The sequence below is a fragment of the Hesperophylax consimilis genome, chromosome 4, assembly GCF_061612785.1.
Source record: "Hesperophylax consimilis isolate HC1 chromosome 4, BYU_Hcon_1.0, whole genome shotgun sequence".
In the NCBI taxonomy this organism is placed as follows: Eukaryota; Metazoa; Arthropoda; class Insecta; order Trichoptera; family Limnephilidae; genus Hesperophylax; species Hesperophylax consimilis.
The window spans coordinates 15,504,434-15,527,690 of record NC_142839.1 but is presented as its reverse complement, the minus strand read 5'-3'; the positions used below and the strand labels follow the sequence as shown (position 1 = coordinate 15,527,690).

At 33.6% G+C, this 23,257-nt stretch overlaps 1 protein-coding gene across 1 annotated transcript in view; it reads right to left on the bottom strand.

The window, feature by feature from the left end:
- The window catches only part of LOC149424278 (uncharacterized), a 28,670-nt gene extending 5,752 nt beyond the window's left edge, over positions 1-22,918 (bottom strand). Inside the window, exons 1-3 of the mRNA XM_089631256.1 lie at positions 22,840-22,918; positions 12,400-12,529; positions 813-992 (exon numbers count right to left, since the gene is read on the bottom strand). Coding sequence (XP_089487382.1) covers positions 813-992; positions 12,400-12,529 — 310 coding nt within the window. The 5' untranslated portion in view covers positions 22,840-22,918. The remainder of the gene's footprint in view (positions 1-812; positions 993-12,399; positions 12,530-22,839) is intronic.
- Positions 22,919-23,257: the final 339 nt, after the last annotated feature.

Sequence of the window (23,257 nt, the reverse complement as noted above, 5' to 3'; positions counted from 1 at the left end):
TAAATTTCGTGCTGTTAAACACATCTAGTATTTCAGAGAAAGTATTGCCAACTGCGTGCAATCTAGGTAAAGCGATTATCTAAATGACTCAGTCCTAATATTGTTATTCCAACAAGAAATAATTTTTGATCGAGTTTTTCTAGTTGGTAACTAAGCTAAGCAAATCAGGGCTGTCTATAATACCATTAACAATTTCAAACATATAAGTCAAGTTGAAAAAAAATCTTCTATCTTAGAGTTTTAATCATTTTAATTCTTTCACTATGTAAGTGGATGTAATTTGTGGTTCTTATAAGTAGACCGAGTTTATAGTTAATATATCTTAGAATCAATGCGAATTTTAAAGTAAGGATATCAGACAGAAGAATCATAACATTTAATAAAATAAGAATATAACATTTTTAATGTTTAAATATATTTTTTAAATCTCTGCCCTTAAGCGTTTTTAATCCTTTATTTAATACCATTTTGATTTGCGAAAAAAAAAATTGGAATGACAAAAATCGCAAATGTTATTTATTTCATTGACGGAGGTGAGGGGAACACTATCAATATTATATTGTTAAAAAACATTTTTTTCTGAAAAATCTTTTAACGTGGCAACCTGGTGAACCCTTTAAAAGGTAATTGATTATTTTACCTACCTATCTGAAGGATTGCCCAATAAATATTAATGTATAAGGCACCTTAAGATGGTTGAAAAGATTAAAAAGGTGCATAAATATACAAATGGTTAAATATCAAAACGAATAAAAAAATGATAAGAGGTGAAAAAGATTTAAAATAAAAGATGGTGCGAAAATAAAACTCACTTTGTTGGATAACCCTGAAGACCAGATTGTTCTCCTCCTGGGTCTCCATAGAGACCAGGTCCATGCAGTATTCTCTGCAGATGTTCCTGGCGTCTAACCAGTCCACCTTGCGCCCCTTCAGCCCGGGAACGTGGTCGCTGAAGAAGTAGTTGTGGCCTCGGTAGAAGAATTCTTTAGGTCCTGAAAGTCAATGAAATAGATGTCTTTAAATACGGTTCGTTTCATATATACGCGGCTCCATGACAAAATAGAAATGTGATAAAAAAGAACATTGAAGATAGGTACAGGAAAAAATAATCTACACGGAGAAAAATAATGCTGTTAAAATGAATAAAGTGATCCTGATAAAATATTAGTCATTCAGAATATATCGAGAAGTTTTCCTAATAAATATTTATTTAGTTATTATTTATATTAATAAATATTTAGAGTTCTTTTCCTAATAAATATCACGACGGAATGCGACAATATCAGTATTTGTATGAACACGTGTTCCGCCGTCCTCATAAAAATTAGCTTTTGACTGATACTTTGTTAGGAACTCTTTCAATTCGTTCATTATCGACCCGCAGATTAATTTTTAACAGGAAAACGAATAATTTGACCAGATTCTTAACAAATTAACAGTATTTCATAACAGTAAGTTTTCTCCGTGTAAAATAACTCGTAACCTTACGACATCACCTAACCTAATCTATTATTTTATCATGTTCTGTTTTCTCACGGTTCTCTGTTTTATCCGGTTACCCTGTATACTAATTGCCAAGAATCTGAAAATGTATAGTTTCCATTTATACAGTATGTAGTTACTACTCGGTTTCGCCACACCGTGGCACCGTTTTCAACAAACTAGAAATAGAAAGAAGTTGAAATATTTAGTTAAAAGTTTAGATTATGTCAAACGTTAATTACCAAAGGTAAAAAAATACATGCATCCTTTTGGTTTCCCTGATCGAAAATAGTTTAACAGGAAATATGTATATTAGTGCTGCCAGCCTGCGAGCCTGTCAAATAATATTAATTCGATAAAAAAATACCCACATAAAATGAATTAATGTGATGTCGTAAATTTCTGTGAATCCTGTTTGGAAACGGCAAAAAAAATATACTAGAGTTCACTGATCTTAAATTCCAATAGATGTGAAATTTCCGCTAGAAATTAAGAAAAGGCATTAACAGCTTTTTGTAGCCAATAAGTCTTCAAAAACCAATTCAATTTTATTTAAAAAAAAAATAAATTACATAGATACGATACCTGTGTCCTAAAACAATTCTTATAAACATGTCACAATCCTCTTTTAAGTTTATATTTATTGTACTGTAATAATGTTAATTACAGATATAAACATGAAATAATTGTCAAATAACTCCTACGCCAAGCTCAAGAGCTAGCACTCTTCATTGGAGTAGAAATTCAACAACATATGTTTTACACTATTACTTATTTTTAACTTATTTTATGTACAATGTAACAATGTTATAAGTTAAACAATAAAAAATAAAAAAAATAAAAAAAAATGTATTTTTAATTTTAATTTCGTAATTTTAATATTAATTTGTTTATATTTTCTTCAAATTCAATTTCCTCCAGTAAATCGCTAAGTTGCTCCGTACACCAACGATTTTTGACTCTGTCTTTTTGATTGGAGAAACTGTTATACGTTTACAACTGGAGATGATCCAGAACCATCTTAGAAAGGGTTCCACGATAACACAACACAATGACAATTCAATACCCTTTTAAAAGCGTTATAAAGTCATTAAAAGTGATGAAAAAACTAACATACAGACCTTACTTACGTAAACTATTTAACCTAGTTTTTGTTTCATCACTTTTCATGACTTTATATCACTTTTTAAAGGTGTGTTGAATTGTCATTTTGATGAGTTATCCAGTCACCTCCAACGATATGACACGACTAAGTAAAACAAATGTTTTCGTCGGCTTTTAATATGAGTAGGAATTACAAAATATTGTGCATTGGAAGATAATGATGTCAACTCGGCCACCGGTCGGGTCCACATCGCGCTTGGGTCCCACTCAGGCGTAGTGTGTTCAATTCCTCGGCTGGCTAAGTCCTCCATCACAACACAAGCAACATTTTCAGCTTACTGTGGTGGTAGTAGGAGATTTTCAAATAAGTCAGGTTATTCGTAACCCGGGAATGTTTGTCATTCTTAAAAAAAAAAAGTGGGTGTGTCAAGCCTACGCAAGACAGAAGTGAAACTTCTAGTTTCAGCTGATGCTTGGCGTGGCGCAGTTCGCTGGTGTCTGAGAGAGAGGAAAGAAGAGAAGAGAGAGAACGTTCGTGAGCGGCTCCCCCACCTCAACAAGGTTTCACTTCAAAAATGCCACAGCCGAGAATCGAACCTCGCTTAACTGATTGAAAGCCAACCACGCTGAGCACCAACTGTAAGCAAAGCCGCATAAATTGATTATATTATGTAGGTTCTGAAAATATGAGAGCTTGTTATGTTTTATAATGTTACCTACATCACACCCAAAATATAATATATTTTTAAAAATAATGTACAATGTACAGAAATAGAATCCCACACAAGATCGCGTAGTGCGCTCTAGCGAACGGATATTTTATCAGAGGGAGATAGTTTTAATTTTTTTTTCTGTAAATTATTACATATTATCAAAATAAATAAATTAATTAAATAAATGTAATACAATTATCATAATATACGGATTAGATAATAATTTTAATCCAACACAATAACGCAAAGCGCGCTCTAGCGGAGTAATGTTTTATCACAGTGAGATAAGTGTTTTTATTATTTTGCAATATTATTTTCTTTTAAAAAATGTTCTGACCTACTAAAAAATAAGATATTGAATGAAAAAGGCGTTAAAAACAAAAAAATAATGTGCGATGGCCGAGAATCGAACTCGGATCAACTGCTTGGAAGGCAACTATGCTGACCATTACACCACCAACGCCAGTTGTCGGGATGAGCTAAGAAGCATTTATATGTTACTTCAAAACTTTGACTAGATCAAATGAACTTTAATCGGTGGTGGGGGTACCCGCATTTTCGTTTCGGTCATGAGTCGGTTTTACTCCGGTCCTCGAAATTGCATGACGCGCGTAAAGAAGTTTCACTTCAAAAAGTAACTCGAAGGAATAATTAGTGTGTGCAAAGATTTAGTTGTGTGGCGTTTCATCTTCTCTGACTTTCCCTGGAGGAATAGCTATTAAGGTTTATTTCTAGCGATATTTCTACTTTTGGAAATTTACTACAGACAAATTTATATGAGTAAATTATATTGTCTTTAAAGTTCCAAAATTCTAAAACCTTAAATATGGGGAAAATAAATTATTTATAGAGGGGGACCAATATATTATATATTTTTAAAGAAAGACAAACATTCCCAGATTATGAATAACCTGACAATTAACAAAAAAAACTCTTCTAACTTTTACTAAAAGTGGAAAACGTTGTTTGTGATGAGGATAGGATTGAATCCGACACATTTGTCTACTTGGTCAGAAGAAGAAGATGAATAAATATTTACATAGGAGAATAACTAGGAGTTTATAGAAGGACAAAGTTGTGTAGCGCTCCCGAAATTTTGAGATTGTTTAGCTAGTTTGTTAGTGGAATTAAAAAAAGCAAACAGAGTCAAAGTAACTTCCTACGTTCTCACGTACCGGAATGGAAAGACCTCGCGCATCCTCAAGTCAATTACTTTAACTTGCAGCCTAATTATTATCGGATATATCTGGTCACTACAATGTCAGGCAACAGGGTCGTTCAGATTGGCAACAAGAAGTGCGGTTAATGTGACCTTAAAGCAACTATCACTACCAGATTCCATCTGCATCTACCATCCTGTCCCATCTCTAGAGTAGTGGGTAGAGACGGTCAAGGGCACCGGACCCGCTCCTGATACGAATGTAATTACATCCATTCGCTTGCAGGACGATCAATTCGTTTGGACAATATCCACTTAAAAGAAGATTTTACATTTTCAAGGTGTTCTACTCGTTTTTATTTCTCGTGATTTTGTCGTACCATTGACCTTGAGATCTTCTGACATATTATTGGTACCTGTTTGTTTTTATTTAACATGTTTGTCCTTGTCCATGAATAGTGGCAGACGCTACCTACTACATTATTCAAATACCTCAGATAAAGGATTTTGGGTTGATTTATTACGGATACAAATGTGTTATTTATTTGTTTTTCCCAGTTTCGTTCATATTTTTCCGTTAGACTCTTCTGGTCACAAACATCCGTGACGGTCTGAACGAAACGGCGCTACGTAAGGTAAGTTTTTAGATTCTGTTCGAAGATGTGTTCTCATCTTCGGATCTACCGGATCTGCCCTGATGATGGACACTGCAACGCTGTCCGAAACGTCGGCTAAAGAAGGAGTTAGCGCAACACGGCATAACACCCCAAAAACAAACAACAAAAAAGGCGCTACGTAAGTTTGCATATTATTTCGTGTTTTTTTTCATACAAAACTTAAATTTGGATTTGAGGCTAAAATACTTTACCAAACTAAAAAAAATATTTGTTTACAATACAGCAAATATCTAGTACGGATGTGTGACAAGATATAACACGAAGATCTCGCGAAATTTCCTCTCTTGGAGAATTATCTGGATCAACTAGTCCTGTAAGACGTGTAAGAGATATTACCGGTTGTAGGTAGATACTGTTCTAAAATGTTGGTGTTTATAAAAATTGCCAAAGTTGCCCCCAAAATAATGAAAAATTCAATTCTTTAATGGCCTGTATTTTATAATCTGAAAAAAGAAAAAAAATGAACATATCCGTACTAGATATTTGCTACAGCTGTTGATTTTAAAAAAATTCCAAAAAGTATTTTGACCTCAAATTCAAATTTATTTTTTGTATAAAAAATACCGCGCAGGCGAGAAAATACAAACCTTAAAGTATAATTTTGTATGTGAAAATTCCCGTAACATGGTGTCAGTATAGAGCTACAGTTAGAGGTTCTTCTGCGTATTCATTTCCCGTTAAAACTTACTCCACTATTAGAACGTGATCCTGTAGTTTTAGTTGAGCGTTGGGAGAGTTGGAGGTCAGTTGAAGTTAAAAAAGCGGAACCTATTTTTTCGCTACATGTCTCATCTAAATATATTATATCAATGGGTGTTAGATAGGTTGACAGATTGTTATGGCCCAAGAATTCAAAGATAATAAAAACATGAAACCTTAAAAATGAGCATATTTTAAAATAAAATAAACCTGATTCTTATTTATGTAAGTAATTATCTCAAATAAAATCAACGTCGTTTAATGATGACAGTAAATATGTATATACTCGTTTAAAGGTAAGATCGAAAAATACCTATAATTAACGTAACCGCATGCCCTTCACTAAAACGTGTTGACTAATTTATTTATGATTTTTATATATGCAACATAAACATTAAATTTTTTATTTCAGTGGCTAATGGCTAGCTTACTATTTAATTAAAGACGCGTGTGTATGCTTTTCATTTCCAATGTAAGTTTTACAAAAATAGTTCGAATAGGTTTCTTTCTAAATCTGTAAAACTTTGTTACCTTCATTGAAAAGTATTTATCCCTTACATAATATATTTCAATACTTTTACTTAATTGTTTATGTTGTAATTTTAAACAGTAACCAAATCTTCGCATTTCAGTTATGTTCAATACCAATTACGCTTCAATAATATTATATCAGTTCAACAAATAAATCAAAGGCCATTGCCAATAGTTATCTTAATATTTCCAGTTATAATTCTAATACTAATTCTTATATGAAAAAAGAGTAATTAACTAATCCTGAAAGATAAATCTTTCATACATATTATTCCTCTCCGATTCTTTCTTTTCGGGCCACTGTAAATATTCTTGGTAACATGTTGACTAATATTTAATCCTGTATTTCGCGTCGTAATTTGTTATTTTTAATGTCTTATTCGATTGATACAATATATTCAATATAGGTACAATATATTCAGAAACTTAGTCAAAGTTAAGCTTGTTAATGATAATGGATAAACAGATCTAGAATTCCGTGTAAATTATGCGATTCTTATTTTAAAAAAAACACTTGTTTTATGACCACACTATCGTCATTATTTTTTAAATGGTTTTATAGGCTGTTGTGGTCTAGAGGCAAAGCGACGTCAGACAGTATCCGGGGGTCAAGAACTCATATCTCATTTTATGCAAATTAAGGACTAATCTTTCAACATTTTAAGAATAATTTAAGATTCGCAGCTTTTTCGCTTTTGATCCCATCTCGCACGTATCGCGATGCCAGCATTCCTTTTCGAAGGACCGATAAAATCTTTTTCATTCGAGAAAATAGTGTTCAGGTTGTGTCAGTTTCCTCTCTGCCCGGAGTGTTTTAGTGAAGCATTCAGAAAACACATCGATCAAGAGTTGCGCAATGCTTAATAACGACAGTGGTATTTGGAAGGAAATAATTAGCAGGATTGGCAATGCACGCGTGTTCTGATAGGTGCTGACTGCTGCCAGAGGCAGAGGAGGCCATGGTAGTTTCTAGCTGCAAGCTGCCAGCTAGTAGCTGTATCTGGTAAGGTACAGAGAGCGATGTCCCCTGCATTGTGTAACTCGATATGGAAATGAGGCCAAGGAGTTTCGTCTGCCGCGGCTCTTACCAATCATCACTAACTTCGTAAATAGGAGTAAGTAAAGAAATATTTCGATCGCGAACGTTATTAAATCAGCAGGAGAAGTCCGAGCGACCTACTTCGAGGGAGGAACCTTCGTTCGGCTCGTCCTCCGTTTGCTCATCTCCAAAGCACATCACTGCGGTCTATTAAATTTCACGTAGTATTTTATCGCTCGTATATCGACACGAATTGCCTCATTCTGCCCGCTCTTTGTACTTGCATCCATCAATCTTAGACCCAAGTTAGGAAACTAGGCTTGACAATATGAATATAGGTAGTTGTGACTCTTGCAATGTGTAAATACAAAATATACAATAACAAAAAAAATAATATTATAAAAGGTAATCATAAAATTACATCGCAAACTTGGAGAGTTGGTAGGTACCTACCTTTCAACATTTAAGGAATGACGACGAGTAGGATCAATGGATAAATGGGTATAACAGATATTGCCTATGTTGACATCAATTATAAAATTATAGGTTTACATATATAAATAATGTTGCCGCAATTATAATTCTTTCTCGCATTCCAATAATCACCATTTGATCGTGGAGGAATAATCGCCGTGCTTAATCATCAACAGATTTCAAAGAGAAGTAAATGTCGAGTATCGCACTGACGAAACATCTGCGGCAAATACCTGGTACCTAGTTAATGGTGTTTTCCATTGAAGGCTCTATTCCTCCATTGTAATACATAGCCGCATTAATACATAGTACCTAATCAGGAACCCGCCAATGCCCTATACTTTATGTTTGCAGACAATGCAACACAATAGATCGTGTTACACAGCCTTTTTTTCACAGGAAAATTATTCAAATTCTTAACGTGTAAGGTACTTACTTAACTGAAGGCAAGTAGGCAAAATGTTGAAACAATTAAATGATTCATATTGTATCAATTAACAATACAACTAACCACGTAACAACACATGTCATGCGACCATTGTAACAACTCTGACAAATCACTCTGTATCCTAGATCCTGTTTGATAAAAAAATACAAAAACCTGGCCGTCCGACGAAGGAATGTGGTACCCCAATGAAAAAGAATTTGTTTAATAAGTATCAGAATTTTTGCTAGCTTAAAGCGATAAGTTCGAGATATTTGAAGTAACCAGCAATAAACTATTGCGCTAAATATTTAATAGAACATCTCGGTATGTATCTCTATAGTTTATTGGTACATGTACATTGTACATAGTAGCTTCGTACCAAAACTTATAGCTTGTGATGTAATCCGGTACATTTAAGTACGAGCCACGTTTGGTGTGAGTTGGTCTCTTTATAATAACTAGCCTCAATCGTGAACACGAACAATGCACGGTACCTATTGAAAGGGAACTGCAAAAAACATAGGAAAAAGTCGAGATCCATTCAATTATGAGTACACGTTTAGCATTAGCAAAACACAACCCATATATTAGTCTAACTAAAATAATATTCACATTTATTTTAGTTTGATGATACCACTGTGGTCGTGACTGGAAAGCCACGAGTTAATTTGAAGAGCGTTTACGCGCAAATCAAATCTATTGAACACTCGAACAGTTTTGTGGCTGCTGTCATGTTTTCATGTTTGTTCTGTAATACGCCAGCGTCTAGCATTCCTACAGCTGTTTCAGAGTGCAAAGTTCACTCACATTTTGAAGTAATAGTCAGATACGGTCATTATTATCAAAGTTCAATGTCGCTTCGAATGTTGTTTCGCAAGACATGCGCCCGGCAATGCGGCAAAATACACAGCACGTATTGTGAGATAATATTTTGCCGTGGCAAATAAAAAAAAATAATCACAGTAACCTGCGAAAAAGTAGCTCGGTGTCTTTATCCGGGGAATGTTTAAATTATAATGCGTATACATATGTAGACAGTGTATACACCGATAATGTAATATGTTCACATTTTATTACCATTAAAAATATATATTTTGCTATTCCTTCTCCGAGTTTGTAGATGATGTATTAGGTTGTAAGTTAGGATAAAACGTGTGAACAAATGATGAATTACGATGCTTAATTACCTCGTAGGTGGCTTGCACGGTAATATTTCTTACATTCAATCTTTTAGACATGAAAATCGTGAACATTCCACTTCCCTATATCAATTCCATCCATTCTGAGAGGCAGTTTGGCCTAGTTATAGTATGAAGAAATGATTTTGAATCGTCACTGCACTATATAATTTTGAAGTCTGTGGCTCGTCAAAGTAATCGGTGGATTTATAGTATATCGTTAGATTTTATGAAATGGCTCGTCAGAGTAATCGGTGGAATTATAGTATATCATGTGGCTCGTCAAAGTAATCGGTAGATTTATAGTATATTGTGAAGTGGCTCGTCAAAGTAATTGGTAGATTTATAGTGTATTGTGAAGCGACCCGTCAAAGTAATTGGTATATTTATAGTATATTGTGAAGCTACCTGTCAAAGTAATTGGTAGATTTATAGTATATTGTAAAGTGGCTCGTCAAAGTAATTGGTAGATTTATATTATATTGTGAAGTGACCCGTCAAAGTAATTGGTAGATTTATAGTATATTGTGAAGCGACCCGTCAAAGTAATTGGTAGATTTATAGTAGGTATATTGTGAAGCGACCCGTCAAAGTAATTGGTAGATTTATAGTATATTGTGAAGCGACCAGTCAAAGTAATTGGTAGATGTATAGTATATTGTGACATCGTAATTTTAGGGGCCCTACCTTTCGAATACTTTTTTTGTTGTTGTAATATTTATTAGCTTATATTGCCACCTCATTTCACATACAGCTATCTACTTATTTGTCGATCCAGTATTGTTAAAGCATTCTTTATGCATTATGAACGCTTTAAATTTGTATTTATTTTTACGAGTGAAATCAGATGTATTGATTCGATACATCTGATCTGAGGAATGTAGATCTTACATAGTGTTGTCGTGGATTACTTCTGTGGTGCATAAAGATTTCACATCTCTAAGGTCATATTGGACAAAGCTTGAGCAAGTCGATACCTACTTATTACTTTTATCTAAATGATATAGGTACGAAATCGTGCAATAATATTAACATTTAATTACCTTAATAACAATAAGAAACCACTCTTTCCACTGTCCCTGTAAATTTATATAAATTATTGAATTAGAAATCATCAATTCGAATTTTAAATAGGCCCAGATAAGTTAATTCTACGTAAATGCTGTCTGATATGAGGGACTTTTGATCCCGCGAACTTAAATTCTTCGTGAAAATAATAAACGAGCAAAGATACCAAGAATTCCTTTAATTCACAGCGATGATGCACCGCTTTCAATTGGAATTCACACAGGTAAAAGAAACACATTACGAAGCTGCGTCGAGAGATTTGAAAAATAAATTAACCAAATATATTGAATTCTGGAGTACCTACGAATCTACGAATGTCTACATAAATATTGTCAGTAATAATATTATGTAGGAGACCGTCGAACTGGGTGAAGACGGACAGTGGGACATTGTTTCGTATAATTTAAGATTAAGTACAAAATATTAAACCGATATAATAATCACATTTTCCTAAAATACTAACATATTAGTATAGTATCTGCCTACAGCCGGTATATAATGTACTTAGATACTTCTTACAAGACCAGTTGATCGAGGTGTTTTCCCAAACCGTTCGAGAGGAAATTTCGCAAGATCTTCGTGTTATTTTCGTTGGATGGTGAGATAGAAGCGTTCAGCTAATGCTTAAATGGCCATTAGCGAGTTTCATAGCAGATTGGCATCAGAAGTCACCATTGAAAGGTGCCTCGACCCAACTTCTTACAAATATTAATGCTATTATTGTTAAATAAAAATGTTGAAACATTTAGAAAAATGTCAGATTGTTGGTATTTAATTGTCATTAGACATTTGAATCGTGTAATACGTTGTTCAGTATTCATTACATTACACATTTTTACGCTGTAAAGTGTACATTGTACAATGTCAAAAACAGTTACCTACCGCATGTGATGAGAGTGAAATTGTTTGAATTAATTTGTCCATTCACCCACGGGTTATAAATGTGTAGCTGCCTATAACATTTCAACTCGCGTGTGTAGGTACCGTGTCTCATTATTTAAAGTCACTTCTGACAAGTTTTGGAATACCGGTTCCGAGAAAAAAATAAAAGTGAATATTGGCGCTGCGATTCTTGTTATCAGTGGACGTGGGAGAACTAACCTAACATTTACGTAAAAAAACATTTAAATTCTGCTTATTTCGTGTTCCGACCGTCAACTACTTATTTGACATTTCCAAAATGAGTCTACGATGAATATTGGTGATCTCATTTTTTTATTAAATTAGAAATCAGATGATTTGATATAATATAGTATATAATATAATATATAATAGTTAGCGACTGTTTGACCTGTATTAGTAAGATCTCAATAATAATTTATAGTATTTTTTTAACATACGATAAATTTGATTTGAAACTTTCACAGCTTCTTCTGTAATACATGTTTATAAAAAAAGTCCTTATTTAATTGGATGCTTTGAAGATATGCATGTCAGATTCGATGAAGTAGTTTTGAATCAATTTTTTCAGTAGCCGAGGTAAATTTCTGAATTTTAATGTTAAAATCCTACATAAAATTTGTTAATTTCAATTACAACTTATATTTTTAAATCCACTTCTAATCGATATAACGAAATAAGTATTGTAATCTAGCATATTCTTACATTATATTGAAATATGTATTATGTTACATCGTTGATAAATAGTTCATAATTCTACAAGGATCTTGTGAGGATAGTAAAATAGTATTTATGGCCAATCGTTAAATCTAAACATAAAGCATAAACTCACTAATAAATCGGCGATTAATAAAGTTGTTTCCTATTGTCACAGATTTAATTCCAACCCAAAATGACTGAGGAACAACGGCTTTTGATTGGGTTTTTTTTAATGATGATTGTACTTACTTGAAGAGCATTTCTGTGCATTGGGGAGGGTGAGGAAGCGACCGGGGCGATTGGACTGTGCCCTTATTTCATTAATAGCGCCTCCCACTATCGTGGCCAGCGCACACAGCAGTACGCACGTCAACTTCATCTGTAAAAAACACAATATTCCATTATTAAACATTCATCTAAATACATATTTGGACTATATTTGGGGATAAAAGAGGTTCAGGACGGAATAATTATTGGCTGAGCGAAGCGAAGTTCTATTTTAACACGACCGATTTTTATTTCAAAATGGTGGCCGTTTTAATGGTTCAGTAAAGATTCTTTATTCAAATGTGAAATCTTCTTTTTTTGCTGAACTGTCTTATCCGCATTTTTTTCAATATTATAGTAGATTATGGTAGACCTGCCGGAAGAAAGTTTAAAAAAAGAGTTATTATGGAGATAGTGACGTTTCTTTGAACAAATTGTATTATTCCTAATTTGAAATTAAAAACAAAAACCACTTCAAGCCACATTTTTTTGGGAATGATACTTTTCAGTTTAATTTAGAATAGTCTTCAAATATCGTAAATGAACTTTTGTTGATAATTTTATTTTTGATACTAAAAACTTAAATTGTGCGTACATTTTTTAGGTTATTTCGAGATGAAATTAGTCAACCCTTAAATCTCTCATAATTATAAATTGAATTGCAATATTTTGTAAAATATATAACCACTTTCATATAACGTGTTACTTTTTCGAATTTGTAAGTGTTCGTTTTTATCGCCTCCTGTAAAATTTTCATTTAATGGCTTGAAGGGTTTTTGAACCATAGTCGACAGGGTTTATAATTAAGTAGGTACAATCGTACGATTTCCGAGGAAATTCTAGTTTTCATTTATTAAACCTTAGAAAATTAGAAACATACTTTTTGAACGCGATATCTATTAATTTTTCGCAGAATTACTAGTATTCTCCAGCCTTCTCTGGAGGGAGAAAAATCATACGGAGTAGCTACCAGGCCCGTGTTGGCCATGGGGCTAAAGGGACTTTAGCACTGTGGGCGCTTTACACGATGGGTCATCCTTCGATATGAATTCAAGGTAACAAAAAAGCATGTGCTCTCTTGTGGTATAGATTTTCGTACATTAAAAGATGGCGGACATTATTTTACATCTATCGTCTGTCATGTTTTACGTAACTTTATTTTTTTTATGGAAATGTTGCGTGTTTAATTCGTTATACATTTAAAATATTGATACAAATTATAACAATTCTTCATTACTCATTGTTAACATGTTTTGTGAAATTCGGTATTAAGAATTTCTCGTGAATTTTTGATAATTTGTTCACAAAGGCAAATGACAGATGATTTCATGTGATCTATGGTTATGTTCCAGGTGTTGTCATTTTTATAGATTTGGTACCTTTCCAAAATATATTTTTTTCTGTAATGGCATTCGATAGTTATTCTCTAACTATCTATATGAAATCGTAAATAATGAAAATAATGTCTGTGTAAAGCAAAGATTTTCCATATTGGACCGATATGGTTTATGTATGGGGCATCATTTAAAAAAAGCATCGTGTAATACTTCTAATAACCTCAGGGTCCCAAACTTCGCATGTGCTGTGGTCCGAAAATCTATAAAAACCGAAAAACTATACAGAGGATGCCGCGACCGAAGAAAATTAAATATCTTGGGGTTCCGAAAGGACGGGAAAAATTTCACACTTTCAAAATATGTAATGGAATAATGAATAATTATTTACAAATTTATCAGTAAGCGCTTTGTTACATTACTTAATTTTTCCCATATACACTTAAATATAAATTCAGGGTGTCCGGAGGTAAAGTGCATTAACTTTCTACGTGATTAAACGAGCAAATAATATTTTAAAATGTTGGAATTTCAACGTTTTAAGGTAGTTCTCAGGTTTAATTGTTTGTAAAAAAATATTTATATATCTGAAAAGTTGAAATTAAAAAAAAAGTTATTTGTCTTTTGCTTCTACCATCATGCAGAATCACCTCCCAAAGTTTGTGCACTTTACCCCTGGATTTTACCTTTACCTATATAAACGGGCCTTACTAACAAACGTGCTTTAAATATCACAACTGATAAACAACCATTAGTCTAGGTTCAACGGTTGTTCATCTGTTGTGTAAAATTTAAATCACGCTTTTTAGTAAGGGGACACGTGTTTAGGAGTAAGAATGATTTTGGAGGTCCTTTTTAAATGGATTAGGGGTAGGTACTAGGCCTAAGGACACTCCGGCCCTGGCGACCACACACTCTTTGCTGTTTATCGCTTTGTTAGCCACATCCTGCATGTGTATGTGTATAATGCAGCTGCTTTAAAGAAACGTGATGTATTCATTTTGTCCATTCGAGTTGAGTACCTATTAACCTATGCGTTACATGTATCCGGATATGTTAGGCAAAGATGTAGACACTCGGGTATTTACGAATAAAATACTATTAATATGATGTCACTGAAAAAAGAAGTTATATTAAATTTGTATCCTACAGAATTGGTTTTACATACATTATGATAATATTATATAATCGCAGACGTGATACAGTCATGGGCAACCCGTGATTGAATCACGTAGTTTACGCTACGTACATTTCAAATCTATCACAGTTAAGGCGATGCCATACGTAGTAATGCAAAATCATGTGTTTTTGGTTTGAAAATTTGGTCGTCTAGAAATGTTTCAGATGCTTTAATTAAATACTGCGAGTAGAATACATCCTGACCTTTGAAATAATCGAGTATTTTTTGGATAAGTCTTTTTATAAGCCCAGAAAAAAATAATGTATAAGGCCTATGAAAACTTCTTTAGTTCAAAATCTCCTACTTACGACCCCAGTTTCGGTTATGATTTTATTGCATAATGTGGAAAATTAAGTTATCTATAAAATGTTAGAAAAAAAATTAAATATTTATGCCTGAACATCCACAAAATAAAATAAAAGGCTGTTTTTGGCCATGTTTTTTTCCTGGAAAAATCAAAACAGGCGGATGGTGTTAAGCGGGAATTTAAACCTTATCGCCATCTACGTAAGGGTTGTTATTGATAGCGGCTAAATATATAAAATATTACACGACGTAGTGCATCACCTTAATATTTATTACCTACGATAGAATTTCAATTCCCTTAGTTAAAACGGATCCAATTTGACGCGTTCGCCATGGGATAAATTAAAATTTTCGATTTTTATTTAGCACTTTGAAGTATTTTGTAGTTTTCTTGTGAGTCATTTTATCTGGGAATTGATTTCAAATAAATGACGTAGTGCATCGCCTTAATGAAATATAACTGCATCCTTGAGCTAACCGATGGAATATAGACCGTTACCAATTTCCTGTCCACTTTTAATTTATAAATGCAAGCGTTACAACATACTGCGAGCATTACTTACACGACACGATGCGCAATCGTAATTTGACATTTTGGAAATATCACGATTATTTCATATTATCGTCACGATCAATAACGGTGAAAACAAATATGACATATTGGTAACACTCCATTTATCATGGTGGCCATATCTGGCGTGGGATTATTCAAAATACTTAGCTATTTGCAATTTAATAACCCCATTGACAAAACATTCGCGGTTGATGACTTCATTCGCATCACTTTCAATTTCAATTTGATTAAGTTTTTTATACCAATTAAATAAACATATATTATATTCTCTGATGGTTCGATGTTTAAATGCCCACACGCTTTTAAATTTGAGAAAGTAATAAATTGTATAGGTAACTTAATTAGGTACAGTCGATACTAACAATTTTATGGAACAAATTATATGCTTTGTAAAGTCTCGAAGCAATCTTTATCGGTGGTGAGTAAAAGAATACGGATTCCTGTAGAGCAGGGGTGCTCAAATTGTCGATTAAAACATTATGAGACGATTGCGTAAGTTAGTTTGTAGCCATACACGGTGTCCGGAAACTCGTGGTACAAGCGGGAAACTGATAAATACACATCACATTTGGAGTGGATTTTGTGGTGTAATTTTTTTTATTTGAGTTTATGTTTTCCGAGTCCGAAGTAGAAATTTGGCTAGGGGGTTTAATATCAGCTGTGTAATGTCTTTTAAAATGCTTCGAAACGTGGATCCGTCTTCTAATGTTTTTTTTTACCCTCTAATTAAATCTCTACGTTATGTATTCGCCAGTTTCCCACATGCAATGCTAGTTACAGATACCGTGTATAAGTAGGTTTTACGTTTAATAAAGTGGACTTACATAAATCAACGCTTGTTTTTCGTTACATTTAGTCGATCGTCTGCCATTTATTTATTTATTTATTCATTTTCGGGAAATTGACAGTTTACATTTAATCAGTTTGTACATAAGTATTATATAGAAAAATAAAACCAAATATGGATTTCCTCCTTGTGGCTTTAACTGAGGCAGCATAATATGAAATAAGTTATTTAAATTTGTGAGAAAGGACTATGAATTAAAAAATACAAAACAAAAGATTATATAAAATAATAATATAATATTATAACAGTTTTAGCCCGTCTTCCCACGGGTTGGAAAGCAATTGATATAAAACGAGTGCTGTAAGACGCGCAGAAAATTAAGTTCGTTGTTCAGTGTGGAACTTTTCTGTGCAGGGTTTACAGCATTTGGTTTATGGCGCTTGCTTACCGGCCCGAGATTTTACTGGATTTTTTAAATTTTATTTTCTCAACTTTGAAATTGGTTTAATTACGTATCTATACTTAGTTTTATTGTACATAGATTTATGTTTTATTACAGGTCTGAGCATCCCTGCTCTGTGGAATTACGATTACCCACAACGTGCACGAATTCAAGTCCATTAGGTACATTTACAATGTACCCAAGTACATTTACAAACTCAGAGAAAGTTTTTATTTGACTGGAGTCAACGTGATAGCAATGATAAGAAGTATGCGGTGCATAAATAGGATATGAATCTGACTGCAGATTGGATTCTGAATAGAAATCCACTGGTCTTTTTTGGGCTCGTTACAAGTTGTAGTTTAAAAATACGCAACCGTAAACCCAATGGAGAGTAAAAACGATTTTTCGTTGCGTTGACTTTTCCCACGTTCTTCTCGGAATTGTCTAATCCACTATTTGATCTGCGACTGATTTCCTAAGATGTGTTTGTTTCTAATCGCGCAACGGCTAAATAAATCGGCGACCTGCGTGACCTATTGCGACAATATTTCCAAGTCAGGATCTGAAGTGCATTCAAATGATAATTGATTGCAGGTATGTTAAGGCGTCTGTTAGTGAAGACAGAATCCGATAAAATGTTATTACGAGTCAAAATTCGTGGGTACGCGTACGAAATGAAAATATCGTTCAAAACAATTAATTCCTCAAAGATTTTAAGTTATATTTCAATTTTTTTAACTTAAAATTTTGGGTTGGTTCAGTTGGGTTAAATGTGTCCCTCGAGAGGATTGCGTCAAATCAAGAGTATATGGAAGATGACATAACTGCCCAGCAAAACGCATTTGCCCCAACTGACCTTAGTACAAACTTTGTTAATATTATTTAATTAAGCTGACTATTTCAATTTTTTTTTCCTATGAAATAAAACCACATAAAAATGTCGTAATCTTGTAATAATTGCGAGAACTTTGTGAATAAGTCAGAGCTGCAAGTGTTGTTAGTAAGACTATTTTAGTAATGCATAAATGTTCTGTTAAAATTCCAGTTTATATTCGTGAGAGTTTTTTTTAAGATCTCGAAAGCAAGATGCAATCTGGCTTCTTTTATGCCCAACTTCTGGCCGGTTTATTGCTTGGAATTTATGTAGTGATTAAATGAAGCTAAAAAATATCTCACGAATCAAAATTTCTATCCTACACATAACTTTTTTTTATTTCTATACAAAACTAATGGTAAGAACTGAATACAAAATATTCCATCGTGCATACTATATCAATTATACAATTAACCAAATTCTTCAAAATAATGTTTTACTCCTTCACTAAACCAAGGGCTCCTCAAAGGTCGATTGCAGAGCTAAATGTGGTCGAAAATAATTACTAACCCATATTTTAAAATTAAAATTATGGATGTAAAAATATATCCTAGTCCCAAGACAATTTGATTTTGCTTCGCGCTTATCTGTCAAATGGTAAAGTTTTGAAGAACAAAAGGTTGGGAACTTTTTCACTAAACTATTTAAAAATTCTCTACATTCTCTGACTCTCACAATCTTAAAATGTCATTTTCTTAAAAACTTATTTTACCAAACGATGGCTAAGATCTAGAACACCTTTGAAGATGTCAAGTACGTTTATAATTTGAGGTTTTCACATAATCTTATAATTGTTTTATTTGAGGTATAAACCACAAAGTGTTTCTTTGAATTCTAAAATAATTTAATTAACAAAACATAATAAATAATATTGTATCCACATAAGATGTACGGCAAGTTTGATTGCCTATTTGCCTTGGGATTAAGCGAACTCGTAAACAATGAGTATATTTTGTTGTAAAAAAGCTTTTACTCTCCACGAGACCACGATTCACGTGACTTTTAAATATGAGTAATTGGCAGGAAGTATTTTGGTCATGGCTGCCAAGGCTGCGGGATTTGTTACAAACCATACAAAATACGACCGACATGAACATCGCAAAACTGCTTTCTTTCGAAAGCTTAACAATTGAAACAGAAAAATAAAAACAACAATGGCAAATAATATAACCAAGCGTTTTGTTCATGGACTTTCATTGATTCCGCAAATAGGTTAATATTGTTAGACAAAAAATCATTGAAAGTACATTTTTGGAGGGTTTTTGTCATTGGGAAAGTGCTAAGTACGCTAATAAAAACTGATAAGCAGTTGTTATTGAGTTTTTATAGTGACTAAATTCACATCTGTATGACGTATATACATCTACATATGTGCTATGTGTTCAGAGATGTGCTTTATTTCAAATAAATCCATTTCATATGGAAATGCAAAATGCAAAATGGGTATTTTCCATTTTGCATTTTAAATGCTTTTCTAAAAACCATTTTGCATTTTGCATTTTAAATGCTTTTCTCAATGCATTTTCCATTATAAATGCTTTTTTGCAACATTCTTCTACTATCTCCACTCATCTGTTTTCATAAGCCCCAAATATCAGTCGGTCCTCAACCTCGCTATGAGAGATAATTTACATTTTTCAAGTTGCTCCCTAGTAGGAGCCCTGGCAATTGAGTGATACCATTACAAAAAATACTGAACATAGGGCCATGACGCTGTAATATTAAATGTTAGATAGCAGTTTCTATGTTTTTACGTTGGCAGCATTAGTCCCGCGCAAATTTTTTGTCGTTTCATAATCTGTAGTCGTGGTGTTTTTTGATTTACCATCATGTAATATGTTTTTTCTACATTGATGTCCATTATTAAATGACAAAATTGTTTAAAAAATTCTATAATTATTTTAATTGTTTGACCTGAGAAACCATTTTGCATTTTGAATGCATTTTGAAAATAGGTATTTTGCATTTTGCATTTGAAATGCTTTTCTAAAAACCATTTTGCATTTTGCATTTTCAAATGGAAAAGTTTTGACCCATTTTCATTTTGCATTTCAAATGGTTTTGGGTACCCATTTTGAACATCTCTGTAAGTGTTACAATAACCTATACTTTGCATCGTAGGTGAAGAGAGGAATGGATATTTCACGATTCCCACGGTGTAATAATAGGTACTGGTTGACCATGGCCTGCCTTTAACCTACGCCACACTTTCTCGATGCATATAAACTATCTTTCTCGCCTCTTCACTATACTTCAGATGTCAAGTATACACAGAACTTTATCAATTGATTAGTGTGGCATGCGCCTACATTCTTTGACATGCGGCTATAATAATGGCATTCGATCATCTCTAATAGCACGTGAGTCGAAGAAATCAAAGTTTCGGTTACGAAACCCAACATTACTAACAAACAATCTCTCTTGACACAGATGTTGACGGAGTTGAACAACAAAGAGGCAAACATTATCTAATACATTATGTAGTGATGTAACGCTACTCAAATAGTACTGACACTGCACCACAAACACCGACCCGATACAGCCATACGGCAAGGTGCGAGGATTAGCAGTCGGTTTAGTCAGTCAGTTACCAGTTACTAGCTAGTATGTTAGGCATTTACACCCGGACCTCGCTTTCAAGACGATCATCCTACCGAGAATTCAGCGGGATGAAGTCGAGACAAAGGCAGATGAATGAGATAACAACATGTCTATTATTATGCTAATGTGTACAACACAGGTTAAAAACTTGGCTGTTGACCTCTAGTCCCGGATCATCGCAGTCGTTAAAGCTCTAGTATGTTACAGTAAAGACCTGCCTTTAAATGAAGACAAATTTTATTAGAATCACGTGAATCATTTGTGAGATAATAATTATTTAAGGTAACGCCTTCCACTCGAGAATCTTAATACATACCGACGATATACTCGTATCTAACATCAAAAGTTAAAGTCATAAAATTGGCTCATAAAAAGCGGACTAACAGATAATCGAGAAGAAGCTGTAAGTGCCTTGAGCCACGATAATAATTAACAAGGATGTGACGAAAGGTCAGAGAGGTGGGTTTTCCTTTCGAAGGCTGAATCCGAAGGTAAAATGGGATTGCAAGGGACACTTCCTTGTGTGTATGAACTTTGTTTTTAGTACAACATTGCATACACTATCGCTTTCAAGTCGTAAATTATTAAATGTTACCAAATATTATTTATTATCATAATACGTTACCACCACTAATCTTTAAAGTAGGTTTTTTTTTAATATAACAAGAAAGTTTTCTGAACAGTTTAAAGAAAAAAAACTTCTATTAGTAGTTTCCTGAAGTTACAAAAAACGTGTAAGCTCATTATGTTTACACTGGTTTGCCATTTTAATGGCACAATGAAACATGAATGAAATTTCTAAGTCGTGTTTAACAAGCTTACGTAAAATTATTGAGGTATCTAAGTATATTATATCTAACATCTAGTTAATCCATGGAGTTAGGTAGATATTTTAAAGTGTTTATATAGGTTAGATCCATTTAACATTGCATTGTTATGGTTAATGCATTTCCCGTAGTGTGCATTTTAAATGCCAAACAATCGCTCGGAATCGGACCACTTTTTCCCACACAGCCTCAGGAGATGAGTGGAAGAGTCAGGTGTTAAATTAAATTCGCTTACACAAATTCGTTATTGGCTATTCGCATAAATTAATAACAAGATATTGTGTTATGAAAAAAAATCATTACATAACACCAAAAGTTTCGAGAAAATTGAATAATTATGAGTTCTCATAATTAAAAAACAAACTTGGTGTGTTTTTGTGGCAGAATTTGCAGGGCCACGAGAAAATCGCGCAAAAAGCGAATAACAAATTTAAGTAGAAAAATACATACTTCCGAGAATTTTGAAATCTCACAGTGATGAAAAAGTCATCGTTCGGAAACCTGTATTTAATTAATCTCCCGAATCGTGAACCCTGACATTATGGTATGACATAATATCGAACGAAAGGAGATAATATCCTATTGATAAATATCTAGTAAAATTATTTAAAATATATTACGAAAGTTTTCTCTTGAAAATATACATAATTTCAATGAATTTTTTTTGGTTCGGTTTTACATATTTTAATTAGATTACTTCAATGTTTACAACACAAATAATAATCATTAGTTATTTGCAAGCCGATATTACTTTCCGTACATAAATTTTATTCTAGCGAAAAAACGGGAAACCCCTATCCAGCTTTCGGGAGTATCTAAACAATTATTCAAGTATTTAGCACTTTATATTCTTGTAAAATGCCATCCCAAATGCGACTACCACTTTTTAAACAAAAAAGTTCACACAGTGAAATTTTTGGGGTGCTATGCCGTGTTGCGCTACCTTATTTTTCAGTCGACTTTTTTGACAGTATTATAGTGTCACATCAGGGCAGATGTGTAATTGGATTATACATCTGCCTTAATGATAGAAACTGTAATGCTGTCCGAAACGTAGGATTCATAGATATGGAAAATCGTATCCCAAAAAGTTCATAGTTTACACAATATTAATTCTAGTATCACAATACAAATATCGTTAATTTATGTTGACGAATTTAATTTCTGTTTCGTTTTAATGAAGATGATATCACTGATTGGGATGCAATTCCCACAACAGATTATTAAGCGAGTAACGATCATTATTTATTTACCCGTTGTTTTATTATATTAAACATTAATGTGAAATGACTTCATTAATGTGAAATGAAACGAAACAAAAAAAAAACAATGATAATTATTTTTAATTATTTCTTTCGAAAATCGGTTCTATATTATGTAATAATAAAAATAATATAAATGTTTGTGTTATGTTTCGCGGTAGGGACGAAGCACTTGATGATTGAGGATTGGAAGGTGGAAATCCGAAGGAAGAACACTGCACTGAGGACTTACCTTGTGAGGTGAGAGGTGTGGGGTGAACTGATGCGTGAAACACAGTGACGAGTAGAGTGGAGTACACAGAGAGGGCGAGGTGCCTTCTCTTATATACCGGGGGGGAGAGTGGGAGCGCCGCGGGGTGGGGGAGGGGGAGGGGAGAGGCTGAGGACACCTGGGCCCGCTGGACCCGCACAACACTACTCAGCACACAGCATCCATCCATCTCATCTGCAGCCTTCACCTTATCACCTGCAGTTGTACCACCCTCATCTTCCTGAACCCGAGGTCATCACCATCTTTCAGGCCTCCTTTAGTAGCTAGGGACAAGACATTTCCCAACCTCCAACGTAAACAATGCTAATCAAAGACATTCTTCCATATTTCTTTAAGAGATGCCCACAATTAATACCTCTCAATCTAGCATTTTGCTGTA